Source organism: Hylobates moloch, unplaced genomic scaffold (genome assembly GCF_009828535.3).
Source record: "Hylobates moloch isolate HMO894 unplaced genomic scaffold, HMol_V3 SCAFFOLD_24, whole genome shotgun sequence".
Taxonomy (NCBI): domain Eukaryota; kingdom Metazoa; phylum Chordata; class Mammalia; order Primates; family Hylobatidae; genus Hylobates; species Hylobates moloch.
In genome coordinates, this window is record NW_026652299.1 from 11,286,435 (window position 1) to 11,312,202 (window position 25,768).

Sequence of the window (25,768 nt, forward strand, 5' to 3'; positions counted from 1 at the left end):
TTTGTGTGGTACTTACAGCGGGCCTGATGACATCAAAGATCTTACCTTTACCTAATTCGACACCCCACTCTAGAAGTCACCAAAAAGTTTTATTTTATTTTTTTAAAGACAATAACATTCTAAACCTTCTTTGCTTCCTTTATGAACATTAGCATTGTTCTTTACTGGTCTATTTTTCACAAGGAATCAACATTTTTATTACTTTACCATCCTTACTGTAGGCATAAGTAAAGGAAAAAAGCCCAGAATATTATTAGCTGAGATATTTTTTCTAACATGTGAACATTTGAATTCATCCTTCAGCAAATTTAAAATCGCTACGTGGCTTGAATTCAGGGTCACTCTGGAATAGTTGAATTCATGAATACTAAATCCTTGAATTATGTGTATTTATATTCAGACATTCTAATATAAATACATATACAGTTATTAGCTTATCTGATGTATTGAATATTATGCAAAGTTTTCTTTTTCTTGGTAACTATGAAGTACTGGATATGATTTTATATATTGCCCAAGCTCCTAATATGGGAGAAGATAACACATGTGCTCATCTAACTTTATTTTTTGTGATGCCTTTCTTAGCTCCCAATAATACATGTGATGAAAATGCTTTCATGTGCCATAATAAAGTATGCATTCCCAAGCAATTTGTTTGTGACCATGATGACGACTGTGGCGATGACTCTGATGAGTCACCACAGTGTGGTAAGTACATCTAAAACTTCATGAAGGAGATTCCTAGGCTAAGAGTCTTTCAAAATTAGTATGTAAATAAATAACTAAAGCAACAAGCAACACTTTTCTTAGTGTCTTCAACAGCCAATGAATTCAGTAATACACAATCACAGCACATATAACTTATTTCAGCTCTAGTATAATACACTTATTTGGAAATCATACCTGTTTGCAGTATATTTGCATCAGTAATATTGAAAATGTTTATAAAAATGTCTTTGGGCCGGGTGCGGTGGTTCATGCCTGTAGTCCTAGCACTTTGGGAGGCTGAGGCAGGTGGATCACCTGAGGTCAGGAGTTCGAGACCAGCCTGGCCAACATGGTGAAACCCCATCTCTACTAAAAATACAAAAATTAGTCAGGCATGGTGGCACATGCCTGTAATCCCAGCTACGCGGGAGGCTGAGGCAGGAGAATTGCTTGTACCCAGGAAGTAGAGGTTACAGTGAGCTGAGATCATGCCACTGCACTCCAGCCTGGGTGACAGAGTGAGACTCCATCTCAAAATAAATACATAAATAAATAAATAAAAATAAAAAATATCTTTGGTTTAATGTATTTTGAAATACTTGAAATTTGAAGACAGTATATGGCTGGCTTGTTCAGTTGTATAACCAAATCAAATATTTGAGTAAAAAAAGAATATAATTCAGAATTATCAGAAAAACCAGATACTTAATATTTTTCTACCCTTTATCTTTTGATGTATTCAATGTTTTGATAAAATTTAATATTATTATCATGAAATGTATATTGCCTTTACATGTATTTTTTCTACGTTATATATAATATCTATACAACATACAACTTTAATGATAACATCAATATATTAAAAATGCTCAGTTGAAGTTGAACTCTAATGTGAACTTAATGTTTTTGTAAAATATTTGAATGCATAGACATGAATAAATATATGTAATGAAAAGCTGTGAACTTTATATATGCTCATAGAAGGCAACAGATTTAGTGCCTTCCTTTGTCCTCCCTGTACAGTGTCTATAGCCTTGGCCTTTGATATGAATCTCACTGAAATTAGTGGATATCAGTTTTTATGATTATTTCAGCATGAAGTCATACATTTGATGTGATATTTTAAAGGCTACATCATAACACAAGATATAAATCTGAAGCAGAGTTATATCTGATTGAGTATCTCCCCTCTGCTAGACATTATATTTGGTTGATACAGAGATGAATGAGACAGAGAGGTCCCACTAGGAAAAGTCACAGATGAATGGAAAAAACAGAAATTCAATATAGTACAATAACATATTTTGTCAAATAGAAACAAGAATCACAATGAGATCAGAGCTGAGAAGAATCGTTCCTGAGGGAGGCACTAAAGAATAGAAGCAGGGAATGTTAGTAAGAGGAAATCCTATGTAATGCCAGAGAGCATGGTGTGGCGGTGAACAGCATGAACTCCAGAGCTGGAGAGCCTGGGTTCAAGTCCTGGATCTTCCACTTATTAGCCCACTTCCCTGGGCCTCAGTTTTTCATCTGTAAAATATGTTTAATAACAAGGCTTAAATGTTAGGACCGTTCAGAGAATTAAATGAATTTATATTTGTAAAGTTCTTGGAGCAGTTTTAGGAACAGTAAATTCTATATGTGTTTACAAAGACTGTAAATTGATATGGTTGAGGAATAGCAAGTAGTCTTCTGTTAGGTAAGTGGAAGTTTAAAAAGTTGAAGTTAGATTTGAAAAAGGCTGAAATAAAGTGTTAGAGAATTTATATTTAATTATTTTGTCTCTCAGAGGCCAGTGTACATTTTGAAACAAGAGAATGAAATATTACAGTCACATTTTTGTTTTAGAACCATATTTTTTCACCAGAGTGGGAGAAATACTGCCATGAAGCAAAGGAGCCATAGAGGGAAATAAACTAGTTAGGGGGTTATTGTGATAGTTCTGATGATTAATGACGTGGTTTTGAACCAGCTTGGGAATGGGGGAGCAGAAGGTACAGAATGTGTCAGACTTCATTTACAGCAGGACATGGAGGATAAAAGGGAATTTCTAGCTTGGATGACTTGGTGATTGGTGCTGCTGGTAATGAGTGTTGGGGTACAAGAGGTTAAGGGTTAATTTTGTCGATAAGATGTGAGATGTAATAAAGACTTTATTGTGGACCTTTTGAATATGAGGTGTTAATCAGACAATCACATAAAGCTATATAGTGAGTGTGTGATAATTTAATTCTAGATCAGAAGAACAACGAGGATAAGTAATATTAATTTTCTGCCCATCAGCCTAAAGCTGGCAGGAAAATAAAGACTGAAGATTGAAGTTCGGGCTTTACTGGCAATATTTTAGAACAGAACAGGAGAGGATTTCATATAGAAGGAAAAGAAAGGAACAGCAAGATCAAAGTTGGAAAGAAATCCAGGAAGGTAGACTGTGAATATTATTAAGTCAGGAAACTCTTTCTAAGGTAGTGTAGTCAGAAACATAAAATGTTGTTAAAAGGTGAAGTAAATAGGAGGCCGAGATCCAGAATTTGACACTTGGCACTTGGTGTTTGTTATCTCTAAGAGGAATTTCAGAAGATAGAGGTCACAGAAATGAAATGTGGATTGATTAGAGATGAACTGCAGGCAAGTAATTGGAAGCCAGATTGGGCAATAAGGAGACAAGAGATGTGCTGATAAGAGGTGCCTAGATGTTTATTGTTATTAGACTGGATAAGACTTCAGGGTATTTATTAAATGAGAAGAAGGAACTAGTGAAGGAGGACAGAGAGGGAAGAAATACTAGGGTAGCTAAGGCTATTTTAGAACTATCTAGTTTAACCATTCCAATATGATAATAATTTAAATTAAATATTCATTATTGAGTATATTTTCTGTTGGAATTGTGTTTATTTCTTAAGCCATAAAAATCTTACCCCCTCCCACTTAAAACAGAGCATTTACTCAGATTTATCAGAAAGTTCTACTAGGAATAACTGTTTTTTATTGTTGACAAACTTAGAAAAAATTCTTATAAAACAATGCTGAAAATCAAATAAGTTGTACTTACAAATAGGCATAGATATGAACTTTTCACAAATGATGTTTTTTCTGTAATTTGAATGAAGTTTTTAGTGACTCTAAGATTCAATATATAGGATAATTATAATAGTTTTTGTGCTTATTGCTCTAAAATTGACTTTTAAATTTTTCTCATTTTAACAATGTTTTTACACTTTGAATGCTGCTTTCTAAACATAAACATGATATCAGAGCTTCTGAGAATTATCGTTATAGCTTAGAATCAGTTTATCCATATGTTCTGGTACTATACCTAACCAAGCTAATTCTAATAGCTTTCATTTTCATTTTCCATTCTAAGAGATAGTATGACCTAGATAATAGGTGAAGAGAAATGGTATAGTCAAGGGTCACTTTCTTATTTCTTCACCTTGAAATAATAAGAATGTCTGTTTCCAACTTGAGTTTTTGGACACCATAGTCCTATTTCCAAACCACAAATATCTCTTGCAACTATAACCACTGTTACAGAAAGAAATGAGAAACATTTCTCATAGGAGACATGGGTAATCCACATTAATCAGCTGTAGTGTACATCGGGGAGATGACATTTCAATTAGTATCTGTTATGTGAATTAGTCAAATGTTCTGTGTCTCTAGGATACCGACAGTGTGGTCCAGAAGAATTTAGTTGTGCTGATGGGCGGTGTCTTCTAAATACTCAATGGCAGTGTGATGGAGACTTTGACTGTCCTGACCATTCTGATGAAGCACCTTTAAACCCAAAGTGTAAAAGTGCAGGTACAGAAATATATACAATACCGTGTTTATTCTAAAGTGTTTTCAATCGAAAAATTGTGATTTTTTGTCTGGTATAGTATTCAATGAGAGAAAATGCAAATTATTAAGCATGTGATGTTTCTAGTGACACCATGCAGGATACTAGTAGTTGACTACGTGGGAAGCTAGTTTTGGAAATTTAAGTCTGTGCCAAAAATATAAAGATTTGAGGCAGCGGTACTGCTGAATTCACCATCCTGTCTTCCCCACTGCCAAAAATTCATTATATCTTCATGTATTATTTTATATGAGAATAATTTCACTGTATTGGCCTATTTGAAAATTCAAATGCAAAAAAGTTAAAATTTACTGAGAAGTAGTCTGTATTATTCATAATTAGGCAAAATGAAACAAATTGCATATCATTTGAGTATACATATATGAAAAACTTGGTCTGTTTATCACTTCTGTATTCCAAATACTAAATATATAATCATATATTACAGAATATGCTCAATTAATTTTTTTCTCATGGACTTTACATGATAATGAGCTTTCTTTTAGCCTGTATGATGATGAGTGTTGTTCAAGTCGTCCGGCTATTTTCCATAGCTGTGTTTGGAACAACTAGTATTCACCACCGATGTCTGTTTTATACCCTGACTTCAAAATGTGAATGTTATAGTTCCAGGAAGAAAAGAATTTAGGAATATATACCTAGTCTAGATTCTTAGGTTTTAGTGACATATAATTTCTCAGAGACCTATGTCTTGAGAGAATTGTCAAACTATCATTACGCTTTTGAACTCATTCTTCACAAAATAGAGGAGGCAGAAATAGTTCATTAATTTTACTATGGATGTTTATTTTCATAATTAATTTTCATGATCAAGCTATATTTGCAATAAGTGTTAAACATGAAAGTACATTTTGCCCTTGGTTTTCTGAACTTTATGTATAAAATATTATACTGAATATGTAAAGCATTTTATATATACTTATATCATGATTTTTGACAGACGAGTTAATGATATTTGTGAATGTTTTCAACAACTGTAGTATAAAACAATGGCATGCCCTTTATGTTCCATTTGTTTTATTTTTTTTCCAGAACAGTCATGCAACAGTTCATTTTTTATGTGCAAAAATGGCAGGTGCATTCCCAGTGGAGGTCTTTGCGACAATAAGGATGACTGTGGCGATGGTTCAGATGAGAGAAACTGCCATATAAATGAATGTTTGAGTAAGAAAGTCAGTGGATGTTCTCAAGACTGTCAAGACCTTCCAGTCAGTTATAAGGTAGGTACTCATCAAAAGTAGCAAATCATATGATACATTAGAATTTGAGATTTAGAAACCTATTTAATCCAATATAGATGAAAAAGTTTAAAGCCATCATAATATTAAAACAAATTAAATGGAGAGTGTCTATATGAAGATACCATAATAGCAGTGTGATATAAAAGTTGTGAGAATATAATTAAGAAGACAAAAATAAAATTGAAGCATTTTTCAACATATTCAGAGCATAAAGGAAATAAATAAACTATGGTCAGAGACAATACTGCTATGTTAATAGCTGTATAAATACATATTTAACTCTTAAGTTTCCATTTCTTCCCTTATTCTCCCTCCAGTACATCTTCGAAGTGGAATGGGCTAATCATTTACTACAACACTGGAGAATACAATATTTTTCATACAAACAAGAAGGAAAAAACCATAAACTATGAATTATTAGGACTTAGTGTGAATATACTAAAATAAACCATATGTAATATCCTAATTGTTTTTTGTAAGTACTATTTCCCTGAAGAGGGTGATTTGCTGACAGAATCGATGAACAGAAATAGCTTGTAAAACCAACTCTGTTTCAGTATGTTGGAATGATGGACAAAACTAACACAATGTTGAAATGTAACGTTGTATATTAGGTTAAAATCAATTTTGTAAGTATGGAAAACCTCATTAAGAGCAATTCCTTTGAAAATTAGTGTTTTTAATGGAGCAACAACTCTGTATGAATCTTCAATAGAACATAACTACTATAAACAACAGAGGCAATCTAATGAAAATTAGTACTATTACAGGGTTTAGATTTTGTTCTACCGAGTTCTGCCTGGGGGTACTGCACACGTGTATGGACACAGCATTTTATCAAGAGAAACCATGATGAATTGGAGTGTATCCAAATTTCTATACCCAGAAGCATTAGAGTCTGGAGCACGTCTTCAGAAGAAGTTTTGCCTAGAGCAAAGACGATTTGCTAGCTGTATTCACATACCGTATATGAAGTACTCTAATAGGGAACATAGTTAATCTGAGTTGCTTAAAAGATTGGAATTAAGAGTTGGAAAGCAGATTCTGTTCAATACAATGAAGAAGTTTCTAATGTTAGAACACTTCATATTGGAATGAACCACCTCACACATCACCAATGAAAGTGTTTCTGCAGTAGCTAAATGACTTTCTTTAAAGGATGGTAGAGAATTTGTGTATGGCAAAGATGTGGGGCCATTGTTCCTGCCAGCCTTAGCATGCTATGACAAGCCAGTTCTATCTAACAGTAAATTCAACTAAACAACCAATTTGCAATTTTTAAGTTCTGAACTTCCGGTATTATTAACTTAGCTATTATTAACTTAGGTTGGTTAGGATTTTACTGTATATAGACATAACCTAAGAACCACAATAATCAACTCCTCCCTGCAAAAATTAGAGATAAAAAACGGAAACACCAAGAAATATATATTTTAAAAAGTTTTTTAGACCCAATATTGTATTAAGAAGAAGTGGTTTAACTTGTAAACTTAAAACATGAACTCATTCGCAAACTATATTACACGCAGAAAGATACAAAGCAAATGAGCCAGTACATCTTTTAATGAGATGAGCATGCATCAAATAATTAATTTTGGCAGTAAATATTTTAAAAACCAATGAAGCAGAAAAGAAATGTTATTGATCACTTGTGTACAATTAACATAGAAATCTTTCCTGAATATATCAGGGAATGTGTTTTAGAATTATTGCAGGTAACTAATTAAAATTTTAAGTCATAGCATTATAAATAATTATTTAGCTCTATCATATATACAGTTAGGTACCACATAATGATGTTTTGGTCAAAAATGTGCTGCTTATACAGTAGTGTTCCTATAGAATTATAATACCATATTTTTACTGTACCTTTTCTTTTTTTATTATACTTTAAGTTTTAGGGTACATGTGCACAATGTGCAGGTTTGTTACATATGTATACATGTGCCATGTTGATGTGCTGCACCCATTAACTCTCATTTAACATTAGGTATATCTCCTAATGCTATCCCTCCCCCCTCCCCCCACCCCACAACAGGCCCCGGTGTGTGATGTTCCCCTTCCTGTGTCCATGTGTTCTCATTGTTCAATTCCCACCTATGAATGAGAACATGCGGTGTTTGGTTTTTTGTCCTTACGATAGTTTGCTGAGAATGATGGTTTCCAGCTTCATCCATGTCCCTACAAAGGACATGAACTCATCATTTTTATGGCTGCATAGTATTCCATGGTGTATATGTGCCACATTTTCTTAATCCAGTCTATCATTATACCTTTTCTAAACATATGGTGAGAGATGTTTAGATACACAAATACTTAGCATTGTGTTACAATTGCCTACAGCATTCAATATAGTAACGTGCTCTACAGGTTTGTAACCTAGGAACAATATGCTCTACCATATAACCTAGGTGCATGATGGCCTATACCATATAGGTTTGTTTAAGTACGCTCTATGATGTTCACACAATGACAAATCACCTAACAGAGTATTTCTCAGAACATATCCCTGTCATTAACTGATGCATGGCTGTGTGTGTGTGTGTGTGTGTGTGTGTGTGTGTTCTATGTCATACATTTCAAAGTAGATTTATTCATGCTTATTCCATATGTATTTAATGTCTATGATAACAAACTTGGTAGTAAATTATAAAACATATAGAATATCAATTATATACTTTGTGACATGACATCAAAAATAAGGTTTGATGTCATTTTAAATGCCTGCGTATAAGAAGTATTAGCACACAGCCATACCATATTTGGAAACTGCTTTTGGTAGAAGACAATATCATACAGAAACACATGTTAATTCATACTTATTTTAAGTATCTTGAAAGATTCCTCACATATAAATACTTGTTTATTAATACTTTATAAATGCCAGTGTTTTCATTTTGTCTTCTCAAGAAGCTGTAGAACGAAGTGATAATTCTAGTTAAAATAGACAAAAGTATTTAATCCTTCACAAGGTGTGTACTTATGTTATCAGACAGAATTGCTATGATGTTTTTAAATATGTAAACATGTAAAAGCTAGTTAATAATATAAAACATCTATTGATGGAAATATGACTTGTACAAACATTCCAGATGAGACCAGAATCATAAATAAAAGATTTAAGCAAAGGTTCATACCAAATATTTTACATATTGTGTTCATATTTATGTTTATGCATATACATACAGACGTATATATTATGCACACAAATATATGTCATATATATGACAATTTGTTGATAGGAAACTGAGCAAAGAGCTTTATGTACAACAAGATGCTTCTACCATGTTGCAAAAATATGTGAGCTGATAGATTTCTCTGTTTCAGAGATTGGTGAAAACTATCCAGCAGCCTACTTCTCCTTGTAATATAAGCACAACATGACAAGAAATCATCCTCTAAATTCTGCAATAAAATGAAAATTGCTTACAAAAGCAAAATTTAGACATTATGGACTGTGGCCAATTCGCATGTTTGCAGTAAAACAAATATAATGTATCTAACTATTCAAAAGGGAGTAATAACATTTAACTGAAGCAAAAATCTTATTTGGATAGGAAGGATAATTTACCATGGAAAAATAAATGTACTTCTGGGAGGGAAAAAAGTTATGATGTATATAGTAGAAATAAAATGATCAATATTTGTCATGTTACCTGAAAAGCTGCAAAGGAATTTTCCTGAGAGAAATAGAGAAGGCTTAGTTATTTTTTCTGCTAGCTATATTTTCTTATAAAAATTAATGTAACTCAAGAAAATTCTAAATAATTTGGAATGGTGAGAAAAATTAAGATGAGGCTGAATACATATAATTCTCACTTTCATAAAAATTGTCTTTTTTAAGTGAAAGAGAACATTCTAATCTTATTTTCTATAAAATATCTTTGAAAATGCAAAAGATTATTATTTTCTTTCATTTAATTTATGAAAGTTAATCTAATAGAATTTCCTACAGATGTCTTTTTATTATTTGAGACCAAAAATATTTCTATTAAAATAGATTAACAGATTGAGAAATACATTGTCTTTTTATAAATGTTATTTCAACCAAAATAAAATTTTTAAAAATTTACTGTAAATCTTAAACTTTTGTTTATACAATTTTATATTATAGTAAAGTTAATCAATTTTACCTTCAGGAAATTAATTTCCCATTGTGTGTTTTTATCCAAGCCATCTATTTCATATAGTACTTCTATAAACTTGACATGAGGCATTCAAAGTGATTTTCAGAAACCCCATTACAATAGTGATGCACTTTGTTTCATTTAATAATACTGTTTTAGAGGAATTCAACACATTCTATAAAATGTCATTTGTCCTAAAGTGACTCTTGATTCAACACTGCTCTGTATCTACTAATTGGAACTCTGGCTTCTGACTACACAATCACTTGGCTTAATTTTTAGGCCTATCTGGGATTACTATCCCGTCAAATTTCTCATTTTCTTTTTTTTTAATATTTCTTTTTAAAAAATTGAATAAAAAGATATGATATAAAATTCATCATTTTAACCATTTTTTTATGTATACAGTTAATGGCATTAAGTATGCCATTTTCTTTGGCCACAGTTAAGTACCAATTCCTCCTGGTGGCAGGATGGATCTTCTCAAGGAAAGTAATATTGTCACTCAGTGAGATATAATGAAGGGAGTTTGGGAAATCAAGCTGTGGCTTTTGCCTTCAGTTTAACCCACTGGATTGCTAAGTGGGTTATAGAGATTTTAAAAGTCCATTATAATTTCTGAGCATTGTTAGATAAATTGTTGGTGTCAATTGTTAAACGTGAAAGTGCTAAGAGCTTAAAGGGTTTCATTTCCTGTGAACAGAATTGGGAAAAATAACGATTTGTCCTTTAATTAATTTCAGATGAAATTGATGTTACATGGTTGCTTTCCTCCCCAGTATTGAAAATGTTTCATGTACTTAAAAATAATTCTAACCATAAATTGTTTCCTGATTATTTATTAATATGGACATATATATTCTAATATATTTATCAATAAATTCAAAGCTCTGCCATCACTTTTATCTGAAAATAAATAAATAAATAAATAAATAAATAAATAAATAAATAAATTTTATCCAGATTATGAAATATTTACTATGGAGAGCTCTTGAATACTAGTTACTTTTGACATCTCAGAAATCCATCTTAACTCACATCCTACTGAATACTTACAGTTTCCTTTATTTGAAGACCACTAATCAGTCTGTGATCATAATCATCTGGCCAAGTATAGGTTCATTTTCTGTAATAATAATTCTCACATGCCACTTGGCAGGGACTAGAACAGAACTAAAAGACAATGACCAATCAAAGTCCTCATCGTTTTTAGGAAGGCAAAAAATACACGTGGCATAATGTTTGTAGCCTAAGAGTTGACATACCAGTTAGTTAATACCATGTGTCATCAGAAGGACAAATAGAACATCATAAAGATGCTGAAGGAAAGAGTTATGATACAAATTGTTTTAGTTATTGAGATAAAAAACATCTACATTCATATCACTGTTTATTCAGACACCTACATATCTAGGTATGGAATCAAACACAGTCGATAAATATTAATTGAGGATTACTATGTATTAAAAATTTCAGTGTGTACAAGATCTCATACTGGCCTTATCTGAACAACTCCATCTTCATGCTATTGGATTTCTCATCAACTAACTAAAGATAATATTAGATTGGTAAAAAGTAATTGTGATTTTTGCCATTAAAGGTAATTGCAAAAGCCACAATTACTTTTGTACCAACCTAATAATATCTACATTATAGATTTCTATACTGTTTAAATGAAATAACATATGTGACAATGTTAAAAATTTTCAAAACTCCATGTAAGGATTCATTCTTATAATTGCTAAAATATTCTAAAAAGACAATGTAATGCAATAGAAAAATAAGAAAAGAAGTAGAAAGTTTCACTCTTTTTTTATTTTCTTTGCCAGTCTCTAACCACATGGCCTTAGCAATGTCAATTAACTTTTACAATCTTGCCAACTTCAAAAGATCAGATGAAGATATTTGGGAGAGTGCTTTCTAACTAACTTTACATAATATACGTAATTCCCATCAAAGGTCAAATGCTGGGAGACAGAAAGACTTGCCTTTATCTATTTTCAAGTGCTTTTCTTGCTTAATGCTAAAGAGATACCCAATAGTAAAAGACAGTGACAATGATATGAATTGATTATGCTCATTTTTCTTTTCCCAGTGCAAATGCTGGCCTGGATTCCAACTGAAGGATGATGGCAAAACATGTGTAGACATTGATGAATGCTCTTCAGACTTTCCCTGTAGCCAGCAATGCATCAATACATATGGGACTTACAGGTGCCTCTGTACAGATGGGTATGAAATACAACCTGATAACCCAAATGGCTGCAAATCGCTCTCAGGTATCGAATTGAACTTGCCCACTGATCCAACCCTAGTTATACATATGGATCCTGAATTTTATAGCCATTCTTACTGAATTCACTCCTCCTTGACGTTTCTGAAAAATCAAAATTCTTCTCTACTTCCCTTGATATGATAATCTGTCACTCTGATTTTGCATGCTCTGTTCATAATAACATTGCCTTATGGCCTTGTGAATCATTGAATGTTTTCTAGATTTTGAGAGTGCTCACAAAAAAAAGGAACTATCTCTAGCACTGCTTCCTGCTGAATCACATGTTCTTGGGAGCAAGTTTTTGGCTAAAACTGTTAAAGAGACTATTGTGACATTATTATAATATTTTTTCATTCTCCCTTCCACCATACGTACATATATATATGCTAGAGAGAACAACAAGTTAACAATAAGAAGAAGCAACAATAGTAATAATAAATCAGCTATATAGGACTATTTGAATTCTTCCAGTGATTCAGCAAATATTGTTAAACTTCTCTTTATTCCAAGGAGTGTATTTGCTCCTGTAAATTATACATTTAATAAAGCATGGCCCATAACTTTAATCCTTTAGGAGAGAAATCACAGACATTAAAATGATACAAAGCAATAATATGATGATGACTGTTAAATGGGCAAAAAAATGGTGACTAAGGGCATCTCTATTCCCCTTGTTTTTAAGTATAATGAGTCAAATATTATTGCCAGTTTCTTATATAGATGTTCGTCAATGGCAACATTTAAAACATTAGCTGTTTTTTCAACCACTTTAATAAAATAGCTATCAGAGATATTAATTTTAAAATACGGGTTTTTTAATGGGTTAAAACTTTACACATTATGAAGAAAAAAAATTAACTCCTTTCAATTTTTCATTCCACCGTCACTTATCCTTCCCTGAATCAATTTGAGGATTATTTGGAGACAATTTTTTTTTTTTTTTTTTTGAGACGGAGTCTCACTCTGTCACCCAGGCTGGAGTGCAGCGGTGCGATCTTGGCTCGCTGCAAGCTCTGCCTCCCGGGTTGACGCTATTCTCCCGCCTCAGCCTCCAGAGTAGCTGAGACTACAGGTGCCCGCCACCACACCCAGCTAATTTTGTTTTTGCATTTTCAGTAGAGACGGGGTTTCACTGTGTTCGCCAGGATTGGAGCCCATTGTTTAATCTACCAATCTACTTGCTTTGGGCCATCTTAATGCTTGCTACATAATGCGTTTAGTGACCTAGGACAAAAAAGAAGAGATTAAATCTTACAAATGACCAATGTTTCCATTACTTTAAACATTAATAAAGCATTGTGTAGAGGAGATGAATAGTAATGATTAAAATATGGGTCTTGTTACATTATGTATCCACACCATAGTTGTTTCTCATTAGCAATTATACTTAGAAACTCATACAAATTTTAAATATAAAAATGTGTTCTTAAAGCATTTATGCTTGTTAAAGCATAAATCTTGCATACAGATATTTTTTAAAAATTAAATATATTTAAATTGTAAAGAACAGAATTGCCTAAGCAGTGAAGTGGAACATGACTGATTAATTTTATATTTATAATTGAGAAATCTATTGACACAGTGGCAAGGCACCTTCAACTGGAGAGCCAATTCTGTGTTGAAAAGTATTCTGAGTCTCAGTCTGGTCTCAAAAAGAAGATGAGAAAGACTAATTTGGGATCCCATCAAGGATGATAGAAGGGGGTATTTAACATGAGTGACATAGTATATATGGAAACATAATGTCATACCTTTGGTATTACATATTAATTACAAAACTAAAAGACAAAGGGAGAAAAATAATGATTTCAAACAATTTAAAAAGGACAATAACTCTATAACATTAAATAATTTATAAAAAATCCACATTCAATTATGTGATTACTTTTTTAAGTGTTTTTTTTTTTTCTAATTTCTATCAACATCACGTTTTTTCATTTGGCAAATAAGTTTATGCGTGTGTCTTTAAAAAAAGATGTTAAAATGCTTGGGCAAATTATTCACCAAATGAATCTAGGATTATAACCACTGAGAATGTGGTCAAATTGATGTTAAATTATCCAGATGTATATTTAAATAAATATAAAAGAAAATCTTTCTGAAATTCTCTTCTTCAAGAAATCATTTTGTTTCCAAATAAATTCTGAAGAGAAAACCAAACAGTGGTTTAGAGGGTCTCCTGTATATTGAGCATGGCCAGATTTTTATCACGGTCTTTCCTAGATTCGAAAGTAAATGAGATACTTTAGACATTGGACAAGCTGATAAGGAAGAAATAAAGACTATTAAAGCATTAAAAAAAAGACTCATGAGGAAAGGTAAAATTAATAAACAAAGATTTTAGAACCCGGAGTTCAGAAATTATTTAAGACAGGTCCTCAGGCAGGTAAAAGAGTATATATGCGCAGTGATACTCTTGGTCTTCACTGAGGTCATCCTGAGAGCATTAGCCACTCGATTATCAAGAAAAAATTTTCTGACCATAAGAATGTTTTAGCTATACTGTAGGTTTCTAAGAGAGGTGAAGATTATCTTTTTCTGCAATTCATGCAGACAATCAGATTGTAACAGCAGATATTTTCTACTAATTCCAAATAAATTATCTGAATGTCAAGAATAATGAGAGTAAGTAAGGGATGCTCTTAGAATTTGCTAAATTTTCTGTACTGACTGGGCGTGTGCTGCCTTTTCATTCTACTGCCAGCTAGGTTTCTCAGTATGATCCTTTTTAAACCCTGAATCTACCAGATCAGCACTACATTTGAAATCACATTGCTGCTTAACTAAACTGAAATTTTGCAGAGGGGAAAAGCATAGATACTGAAAGTCTAATATGTTATTTGTGTTGGTGTTTAGATGAAGAACCTTTTTTAATTCTTGCCGATCATCATGAGATAAGGAAAATTAGCACTGATGGCTCCAACTACACACTTTTAAAACAGGTATGACACTCCCAAGATGACACCGTAACATTTAACATGGTACTAGATATGTGTTAGAGCTGTAGAACTACCTGGCAATTAGAATTTGTGAAGCATATTTTTAGTTGTCAGGAGAAATATTTTCTTTGAAAATATTTAGTTTGTATCTGTTCTGCTCCAAATTTATCTTTGCCTCAAACTGTGTAACAGTGACAGAAATACGTGAAAGCACTGTCTAGAACAAGTGTGCCAAAATTAAGGTTATTTCTCATTTTTCTAGTATGTTTATGCCAGTTTTAAGTATAAATGAAGACCACCATTCCTGTGGTGTATTTTCAGCAACATAAAGAAGATTTACTTTCCTAAAAATATTTTGTTACTCATTGATAGATTCCTCCACTGCTTTTTATAATAGTTTCATTCATTTTTCTTCAGGATTTAGTCTCAAGTGTTAAATATCCACTAGCTAGTAAGATATTGACTCATCCTGACAGAGTTGGATTCTTTACTCTTCCTCTATGTCACAGGTTAAAAATAAACATTTCAGATGAAAATCCAGATTTCTGGCTACTCGGGAAAAAAAAAAACAAAAAAGTGTAGTAGGGCAGCGCTCACATTCCTGATTGGTCAAAATCCAAGCTGTGTAGCAGCTGCTACGTTGATGGAGAGCCCTGCTCTCCAGTTCACCAGTGTTTTCAGACTTTCCATGTGCTTAAGACATGTACACTTGCCTTATCCTCCATAGCCATGAGGTTTACACCCTTGTTCTGAGTATGGCGTGTGCCACCAACATCTACCATATCATACTGCTTCTTTCTTTAATTCTAAATCTTAAAAGACTGAGTACAATATAAAAATTGTTATGTTGTTTATTAAAAAACTAACAAAAATTTAATCGAATATAAGAATAAACAACTATTTCTTTAAGACATAAATAACATAAGAGAAATACTTGAGGATAAAACGTATATATAGCTGCTTCAAGATGGAAAGTTTTTTGCTGCCCAAATAGTTTCCTAGTTTATCTAACTTGATTTAAAATATTTTTTTCTGTATTTTTAAACTTTTTCCTGTGCTTTTAAACTTATATCAAAATTATAAGACATTGAAAATTATCTTTCTTGGGATATGACTTCACAGCCCTTCTAAGCCTTTCTATAATTTCGAAGTTAGGTACATCACACACATATGGTCTCTGGAACAAGGACATGTCTGTTTTTTTCACTAGGTTGTGTGTGTATATATATAGATAGATACTGAATATATATATATAGAGAGAGAGACTGAATATATGTATATAGACTGAATATATATACTGAATATATATACATATAGACTGAATATCAGTTACCCTTCTTTAGCACATATATATATGTATGTATGTATATACACATATATACAGAACATTCTGACCATTTAGACTCCACTATCTCAGTTTAAAGGAATAAAGTTATCTCCTTAGAATATTTTTAAGCTCAGCTGAACCATAAGTTTAACTAATATAGAACAATATTCATTATCTTCATGACAGAGCTATAATAGAGCTTCAGTGATAGCTTCTTGCTTCATTTTCCTACCTTGTAGCTCAGTACATGTCTACCAGCATTCCTTTTGTTGTCTTTCACGGATAATGTGTTGTCAGAAATTGTTCTTAATGGAACAAAATGATTTTTTCCTCTATGCATCATTTAAGTCTATTTCACGTAACAGAACTACTTTAATGCTCTTTTTTTAAAAAAAAAAACATTTTAACATAGCTCTTTTCTCCTGGTGGTATCATTTTAGACTGTTACCAGTCATTAGTACCTAAGTGGGGATGAGTTTCAGATACTTTCTTAGTGCAGTACATATGGGAATGAAGAAACAGTGAGGATGATGAAGATGTTCATGAAGGATCTGAGTCTTTGGAAAGCAATTGATAATGGTATCCATTGAGTAAGGAAATAGAGACCCACAGAACCCATGGCAAGCCTTCTGCCCAGTTTTGCCTATGGGCTGCTGGGAATATGTCATTTCTTTCAGGGAACATATTTTTACTCACAGTTTCATCACAGCGTTATAGAAATTTTAAAGGAGTTCTAGTCAGTAGAAACCATTATCTTTGTCCAGAGAATCTGTCCACATATTCAGAATGAAATAGAACATAGAAGTAATTATCTCTGCACATTTTCTCACAGCCAAAATAAATGAAAAGACAATATCGTTGTCTTAACTATTTGGAACTTTTATGTGCAGCTGATTAGGAAGAATGATTGATTCTAATATCACAAATTTTATTCTCTTTGTTGTAGTCAGTAACAATCTCATAAAGTTTTATTGCATAAAATTATAACAACTGGTGTAACTTTTTCTTGCCCTCTACATTCTACAACATAATTGTAGTAAGGTCAGCTATAACTTAAATTCATATACTATATTTAGAAACTGTACTTTAATGACATACATTTTGGGAATGAAAATTAATCAAGAACCTTTCCAATATGTTATCCAATTCAATTTAAACTGTCTTTCTTCCAGTAAAATTGTGTGAGAAACAAAACACAATTTCCTAAATTAATCATCTCGAACCAAAGGGTTCAAGTCTTTAGCTACAGAAATGAAAGAAACAAATAGGATTCTGATGAAACAAATTTTCAGCTCTGAAACTACTGGGATGACTAGTTTTTAGACATTATTTTGACCATGCCCCTGGCTGTTTTAACGTTTCTTGCATATGATTCCGCAAAGAGACCATTGCACTGGGATTAAGAGTAAAGCTGTAGAAAAATGACCAGCTTGGCTAGATAGATATGTTGGAATTTAGAGCTTCCATTTTTCTGCATTTGCAGCTTTAATTTATCATAGTTGACTTACTAAATTTGGAATTGGATTTTTATTATCTAAATTGATTATTGTAAAGAAGGAATAGGATAATTCTGCCATGACCGGGGATTGTGGGTAAATCTTTGCTCAAGTTAGAGACATGTTTCTCTCTATTTTTTCCCTGTAAAGCTCTCTAATTTAGCCACCTGAATTGCCAAGTCATCCAGAATCCTAACTTATTTACATTATTGCTCTGGAGAGAAAAGCAGTTGAACAGAAGGGATATTGTAAACTACTACTGGAATGAATTTATTAAGCCCTCTACAAACTTGCCTGGAACACATTCAATTTGTATTTTAGAACTTTGACTTACTTTGCATAAGCGACTTCCTACATATATATGGTTATGTGCATTTAGTTAAGGAGTTCTCCAGTTTTTAGGATATAAATGGATATTTAATGAATCTTTTGAATCTGTGACTGAATATCAGTTACCCTTCTTTAGCACTTATAGTCATTATTCATGATTTATAGTGTTGTCAATAGGAAAGATACTTGCATTTATTTACCTTGGCTTAGCAAGGAATTTGCACTGAGCTGTATTATTGCCTTGTGTCTCTTGTTTGCAACCTATGGCACGAGATTTTGTGGGGTTAGGTTATTACAGGTTGTCTTTGTAATCTGGACTTCAAGAAAATGAGATTGCTCATTTTAAGCCAAATAAAAGCATAAAATTTGAACCTATGATTTTAACACTATTATTACTGAAATTTAGCCCTGCTGTGAGAAGGGAAAATAAGCAGTATTTGCCAGAACCTTCTCTTATTTGCTGCTATACATAGGACAACCCTTAGTCTTGAATACCTTTGGAAAAAAATATCTGAAGAGTAATCATTAGCCTTGGCTTGACTCTTAGAAAGAACTATTTAAATCTAAGTCAGTTTTATTATTATCATCAGATTCTGAATTTTGAGAGTAGATGTTGAAACTAAGCTCAGACCTGAGATTTACTTTCCTCTTTCTCCCTCCTCCCCGCAACCAAACTAAAACAAATAAAAAAACCCTGCCTCTCTGAAGATGCTTGTCTCGACCCATAGGACTACAGCTACTCATACATTTCCCTCTAAAACAATTTGAGACATAGCATCAGCTTTACGGTGAATATTGATGTAAGCAAGCTCTCCATAGATATAAAAACATGGCAGAGATCCCTTGAGGTTTTGCCAAATGTCTATAACATTATTTTCTAATCAATAGAATGTATATATTAATAAATTACTCAGTCCTTAAGGTAGTAAATATATAATCTTTAACAATAAGTCAGAATTAAACTAATTCCTAGGCAATCATTTGAATAATTCTGCAGCTAAAAGATTCCTAGATCCTGGATGTACAGTCCTCAAATCGAATCAAATGTGAGAACTGCCAAACCAAAAAGCTGTAGCATCCAGAAACCCATCAATTTAATTTGTGTTCTGTTTTGCTACCTGCTAAAAAATGCATAACCATGAGTCTGAAGGGAGGCATTTCCTCACATTTCCAGCGTGTGGAATAAAAACATGTTGATTACCCAGTTCCTCCTTGGTCAAATACTCACCCAAGGTTGTAACTTTTAAATTCTAATATCACACTGTATTGCCAAGGGGCCATCTGCAGCAGGAAGAAAGGCTCTTTTATATTGTTGGGACAAGAGCTTTGGGGGAAAGTAAAATTTCTATATCTTCCTTCTGACTCATCAGATGGCTGTCCAGGGCTCATCTTAATCAGATGATCTACCTTTTCAATTTAGATATATGCTTTTTTCAGGCTCCTCCATGGAACAGACTATAATGACATAAAGTTTATATTTCATATTAACCTAAAGTGGAAATTGTAAACTTTATCTCCTTAAAAGAAGTTATTTTTATTTTCACGTTACTGGCTATTTATTTAAAACCATTGTAAATATTTTGAAATGTTGTGGCCTATGTGGAAAATATTTTCAAATTAATATGGTATTTTTTAAACCATATGATGTGAGGAAAATGTGACTATATGATACTTTTAATGAGAACTGGTAGCAAATACTTTATTATAATAAATAGAACTATTTAGTTTCAAAGGAAGACAGTGATTCCTGTAAACTCCTAAAACATTTTATAATTATTTCTATGAACTATCACTGACAACATAGTCTTTTTTATTTTCAGGGATTAAACAATGTTATTGCTATAGACTTTGATTACAGAGAAGAATTCATCTATTGGATTGATTCTAGCCGACCCAATGGCAGTCGCATAAATAGAATGTGTTTAAATGGAAGTGACATTAAGGTAACTAGATATTACAATGATGGGATTGTTGAATATTATATCAGTATGATTGAATTGCATAGAAAATGTTATTTTATCATCATGATACTACTCATAAAAGGCATTAGGGTGGTTTCAATTTCACATTTGTATAGTGTGATTAAAACTTTAAATATGAAATATGAGACCTTTTATTCTTATGTTTCATTATAACACTATTACCTGCAATAACATAAACATCAAATTGAGTAAATAAAATATGGAACCTTATTCACAACCCTAGGAAATGGGATGGGTGCTTTCAGCTAGAAGGATTAGTGCCTGCAGTTCAATTCTGTTGATTTAAATAAAAGAGAAAGTTGAGTCTAAAACTTTGTAACTGAAAAAGTTAAACATTAGAGTGTGGATTGAAATTATGATACTGTTAAAATTGAACCATTACAGATGTAAATAATTGAATGCATTTGTGTAAAATCATGAACGTCCTGATTGGAGAGGATCACATTTCTGTCACAGTTCTCTCATGTGTATGACCCATGTCATATTCTAGATATGAGCAACTTGGTTTAACATCTTATGTTATTCTGAGTTTTAAAATCAAATTACTAATACTATACATATATGCATTAAAACATATTATAAAGAAGTTTTAAATTCAAGTGAATAAAACCCATCAATTATTTTAACTTTTTTGTAGCCATCTATAATATCATACATAATTTCATTTTTGGTGAAAGCAATCCATTTCAAAAATATTAATGAGATCTTAAAGTGTGCATGTACAATGATGAAACAAATAGTAAGCTGGATTCAAGTGATTTAAAGTGGCTGTATTTAATAATGGTTTATATAATAAAAAATCAGTATATAATGGTGACAGACAGATTAATTCGAGCCAACACAATGGTTAGATAGAACAAATAAACAGATGAGTTTTTTGTTTTTTAATTTATTTTCCAATTAGTTTAAAAACTGTGAAGGTTATATTACTCAAACTTGATTATATATTTTATTACAATACATTAAAAACTTTAATTACCCTCATATTTTTTGAAGATACTTTACTATTTTTGAAAGCATATTCTCTACTGCCTTGCCACTACTATTCCATGACTACTTTAAATCATGTATTTACATAAGGTTATGTAAAGATAAAATACATCTTTATTCCCTTAAATGTATTAATTCACAGATTTTCATTTAAATAGCCACGCCAATTTTCCAAATTTGAAATGTGGTGGATAAAAGAAAGACAGATGTCTTGCATTTCAGTATAGGAGATTGATATCTTTTATTGTTACAAATGTGCATACTGCCACTTTCATTTGTATCTTTATTATTGACGGCATTAGGGAAAAAGACAAATTTAAAATTTTACTGGCATTTTATTGTCTTTATGTCTTTATTGGCTTCTATATAGTTTCAAGTTTTAATTGTTTATTTGACATATTTCTGAAAGTACTGGGAATTCAGAAATGCCAGTGATATAGATCAAAAATTGTTGAGCATTTTATATATATTATATTTATACATGCAAAGACTATATTTCATATTGTATTTGGTATATTCATGGATTAAAGTTGATAACAGCAGCTGAATGTGTACATTGTTCCTTTGGCTAGGTTCAAAATAGTGCCTATACTCATTGGTGTTTTCTTCTTTCCTTGTAGTTACCTAAATAGGGCAAGAGCAGCAGAGAGAGTGAGGAATGATACGGCTATCTCTCCCAAACTGGTTAAAGAAAAATAATATCTCTAAGTTTGTGTGTGTGTGTGTGTGGTGTGTGAGAATTTTGTCCCAAATTTTAAGAGGATGAATAGATAAACTTTAACAAAAATGTGAACAACAAATGTGCAGCTCTCCAACAACTTCTTAAAAATCATTTTATTTAAAACTATATGTAAGTTCTAGGGACCTAATTACACAGTAGGTAATTTCTCACAAACAAGTAAGTAATTGTATTGCGGTCAATTATTCTCTTTTTGTCTAAGTTCCATTCCTTACGTTTAAATGGAATTCCATATCTCTGTAAAAATCAAGAAGCAATTGCTCACTTCTTATTCTAGGGATTTATGCTGTTAACCTTTTAAATTCTTGTTTTGTAGGTAGTTCATAACACAGCGGTCCCCAATGCACTTGCTGTCGATTGGATTGGAAAAAACCTCTATTGGTCTGACACAGAAAAAAGGATCATTGAAGTATCCAAACTCAATGGCTTGTACCCTACTATGCTTGTTAGCAAAAGGCTGAAGTTTCCCCGAGACTTGTCTTTAGATCCTCGAGCTGGGTTTGTAAAAACTGTTAAAAATCTTAAAGATTAAGACTGTGGGTTACATTCATAGTAGTAAATCTAGTTCTATAGGTCATTAACATGAAAATCCAATGTAACATGTAAGTGTGTAGAAATTCTCACTTAGAAATTAAAAAAACTAGTAATGTGATTATCACAATGAAAGGAATAAAATTAAGATGATCGAATTTTAAAGAAACTATGTTTTTCAAAGTTTTAAACACAGCTATTTTCCAACTAGTTGATAAATCCATGGTAGAAATGAATAAAACATACAGACTTCACTGATTTAATGCCTTTAAATCTTGAAGGAAAGGCAGGCCTAAGAACAAATTCTTAGATGATGTTTTGCAGTGGTTGGGGTAGTCACATATATGGACAGTGTAATCCCTGCACCACTTTGTACAAGGAGACATAAGCAGTATCCATGGATAATAAATGACAGGGTGCGTTATCATGTGCCTTCAAGATGGAAAGCTGAATGGGACTATTGGTAAGAGTTTGTGATGGATCTGTTTCGTTGGCATTTCATTGCAAGAATGGAGGAAGTCACAGTAAGGACCGAGGACAGCAGGCTGGAGATTTCAGATGCGGGATGAACACATCTGAAGGTGTCAAAGCTGTCTGGTGTATGTTTGCTAAAGTTCTATAGATTATGACCATTATAATTCACTTTCAATTATGTTGTTTTGGTCAGTAGAGTGTACATAACTTTTTAACTTTTTGCACTGTAATTTAGAGTGATTACATGCTCCAAAATGATCTTTGGAGAAGTTCAACCTACTCAACATACTTGGTAAAATAACAAATTTATAAAAAGGTTGATGTTTTGAAATAGGACACATTCACAGTAGCAAGTGTTAGGATAACTTTGGTACTCCACATTTTCTGCAGTTTAAATTAATTAATTTTATTCACATATTTCACCAAACCACAGCTTTTATCATACCATATGCAATGATTAGATTTTGCTTCTTGTTAATGTATCTCTGTTAATTTTTTTGGTCCCTCATGTTTATAATTGGCAAAGTAATCATATCATAGTATAATTTATAACTTAATTGTATACATTAATTTAGGTAAAAATAGTACCTAATAGGAGAAGCTTTGTACTGTGCACGTATTTTTGTTTTCAAGGTAATGTGCTCATTTTAACTTTTCACTATATAATTATGTAATCATTTCATCTTTTTGAATATTTTATTTACCATAGCAACAGAAGGTTCAAAGAGTGTCAATTTTATTTTAATTTAAACTAGATTAAATTAAAGACACTAGAAAGTCTCTTTATATGTATGTTTCAAGAAATAATGGCCAGATGTACTAAATTTGGCTATCATCTATTCATTCTTAATTATGTGAATATTTCAATTTCTTGGATATTTCATAAGAAAGTTTATTTTTTATTTTTGATAGCTGGGTGTGGTGGCTCACGCTTGTAATTCCAGCACTTTGGGTGCCGAGGTGGATGGATCACTTGAGGTCAGGAGTTTGAGACCAGCCTGGCCAACATGGCGAAACCCCATCTCTACTAAAAATACAAAAATTAGCCAGGCGTGGTGGCGCACACCTGTAATCCCAGCTACTTTGGAGACTGAGGCATGAGAATTGCTTGAGCCCAGGAGGCAGAGGTTGCAGTGAGCAGAGATCATGCCACTGCATTCCAGCCTGGGTAACAGAGCAAGACTGTGTCTCAAAAAAAAAAAATATATATATATATATATATGTGTGTGTGTGTGTGTGTGTGTATATGTGTGTGTGTGTGTGTATCTATATAAATGTGTGTATATATATATATATATATTTGAGTCTCTGAACAATTGTTTTTTTTCTTCAAAATCAATATGGCTGGCTTAGCTTCTCTTCATGCTATTCAAGATGCTTCACTTTCTAATGAAAGAAACATTACCTGTTTCATAATAGCAGTCTGTGGTCTTTTCTAGTTATGAAGCAAAAACTGTGTCCTATTCTAGTGAATGCAGCTGAATCTATTAAGAGGTTTAGGTTTTATTTCTCCCAGGTTACAGTTATTACCCCATAAACTGAAAGCAGCCTTAAGTTATCATCAACATAAACCCATCCATTAAGAGTGTCAATTAAAATAGCACAGTACAAAATTATTATAGATGTTATAAAAGACTCCATTGATTTCATTTTTTGATAATATTTGGATTGTGATATAGATATGTCATATTATAACCAAAGAAAAAGGTAAAAGTTGGATCTCTTTATGAAACAATTAAAAACAACTATTTTAATGGATAAAATTTAATGGCACCTTTTTGTTCATGCTGTTTTCCTAGTTCCCCTGAGTGAGAAAATCAGGCAACTTGGATTTTAGCGTTGATGAGATGAGCTCTAGGGTGAAAATGCCATAACTGTATAAAATATTATGCAATCTTGCTTCAAAAAACGAAAGCTTAAATTTAAGATTAGTAGAAATGCAACTGAACCTTCCTATATCAGATTGCCATTGCGACTTGCATATGTTTTGAGTATATCAAAACTACTGACTCCTGTTTCCTTGAGAAGTATGATTTCTGTCCTGATATTTAGTGAGGAAAAGGTAAGAATTTGTTTAAGGGAGAATGAAGATTATTAGGCTGTCCTATGTATTAGAGCAATGATACTTTTAGAAGACGTCTTGGGGGTCCTTTCTGCATTTTAATAACAGTATGTCAATTATTACAATATCACTTTAGATATGGTATTTAGCAGGAACGTAAAGATACAAGTAGACAGAAAATCTTCTTAGCTGTTATATTTAAATCCAATTGAAATCCTAATTTTTCTTATAATTTTATCTTAAGCTTCCTCTTATTTTGTGTAGTGTGGAAATGAGTATTCTAATTTACTATTAATTTAGGGTAATCGAAATAATTTACATTCAATATTGATAAATATTACCTGCATGCAGGATATGTATAAGCATTTTAAAACAGAATAGAGAATGTAAATATGTTAAAACTCTGCTGCAAATTTTATCTTTTTGTATAATTAAGGTGTCACTTTAGTTAATCATAACAGAGACCATTATGATAAACATTAAAGTGAATGTCTGATATGCCTATTTAACAGAAAACATTACATATACACATTCATTTATTCAACTCATATTTCTGGAATATTTACTATATATCTAGCACTGTTGGTAGGAGTGAGAATAAAAATAAAAGGCACGGTCCCTTGTCTTCAAGTATGTTACAGTCTAAAATAAAAGGCACGGTCCCCTGTCTTCAAGTATGTTGCAG

At 32.2% G+C, this 25,768-nt stretch overlaps 1 protein-coding gene across 2 annotated transcripts in view; it reads left to right on the plus strand.

The window, feature by feature from the left end:
• LRP1B (LDL receptor related protein 1B) overlaps positions 1-25,768 on the plus strand; it is a 1,938,417-nt gene that overhangs the window by 1,647,072 nt on the left and 265,577 nt on the right. For both annotated transcript variants that reach the window (XM_058434432.1, XM_032145942.2), the window contains exons 53-59: positions 586-708; positions 4,372-4,512; positions 5,603-5,790; positions 12,034-12,217; positions 15,070-15,155; positions 20,126-20,248; positions 22,333-22,514. In XM_058434432.1, the coding sequence (XP_058290415.1) occupies positions 586-708; positions 4,372-4,512; positions 5,603-5,790; positions 12,034-12,217; positions 15,070-15,155; positions 20,126-20,248; positions 22,333-22,514 (1,027 nt within the window). The remainder of the gene's footprint in view (positions 1-585; positions 709-4,371; positions 4,513-5,602; positions 5,791-12,033; positions 12,218-15,069; positions 15,156-20,125; positions 20,249-22,332; positions 22,515-25,768) is intronic.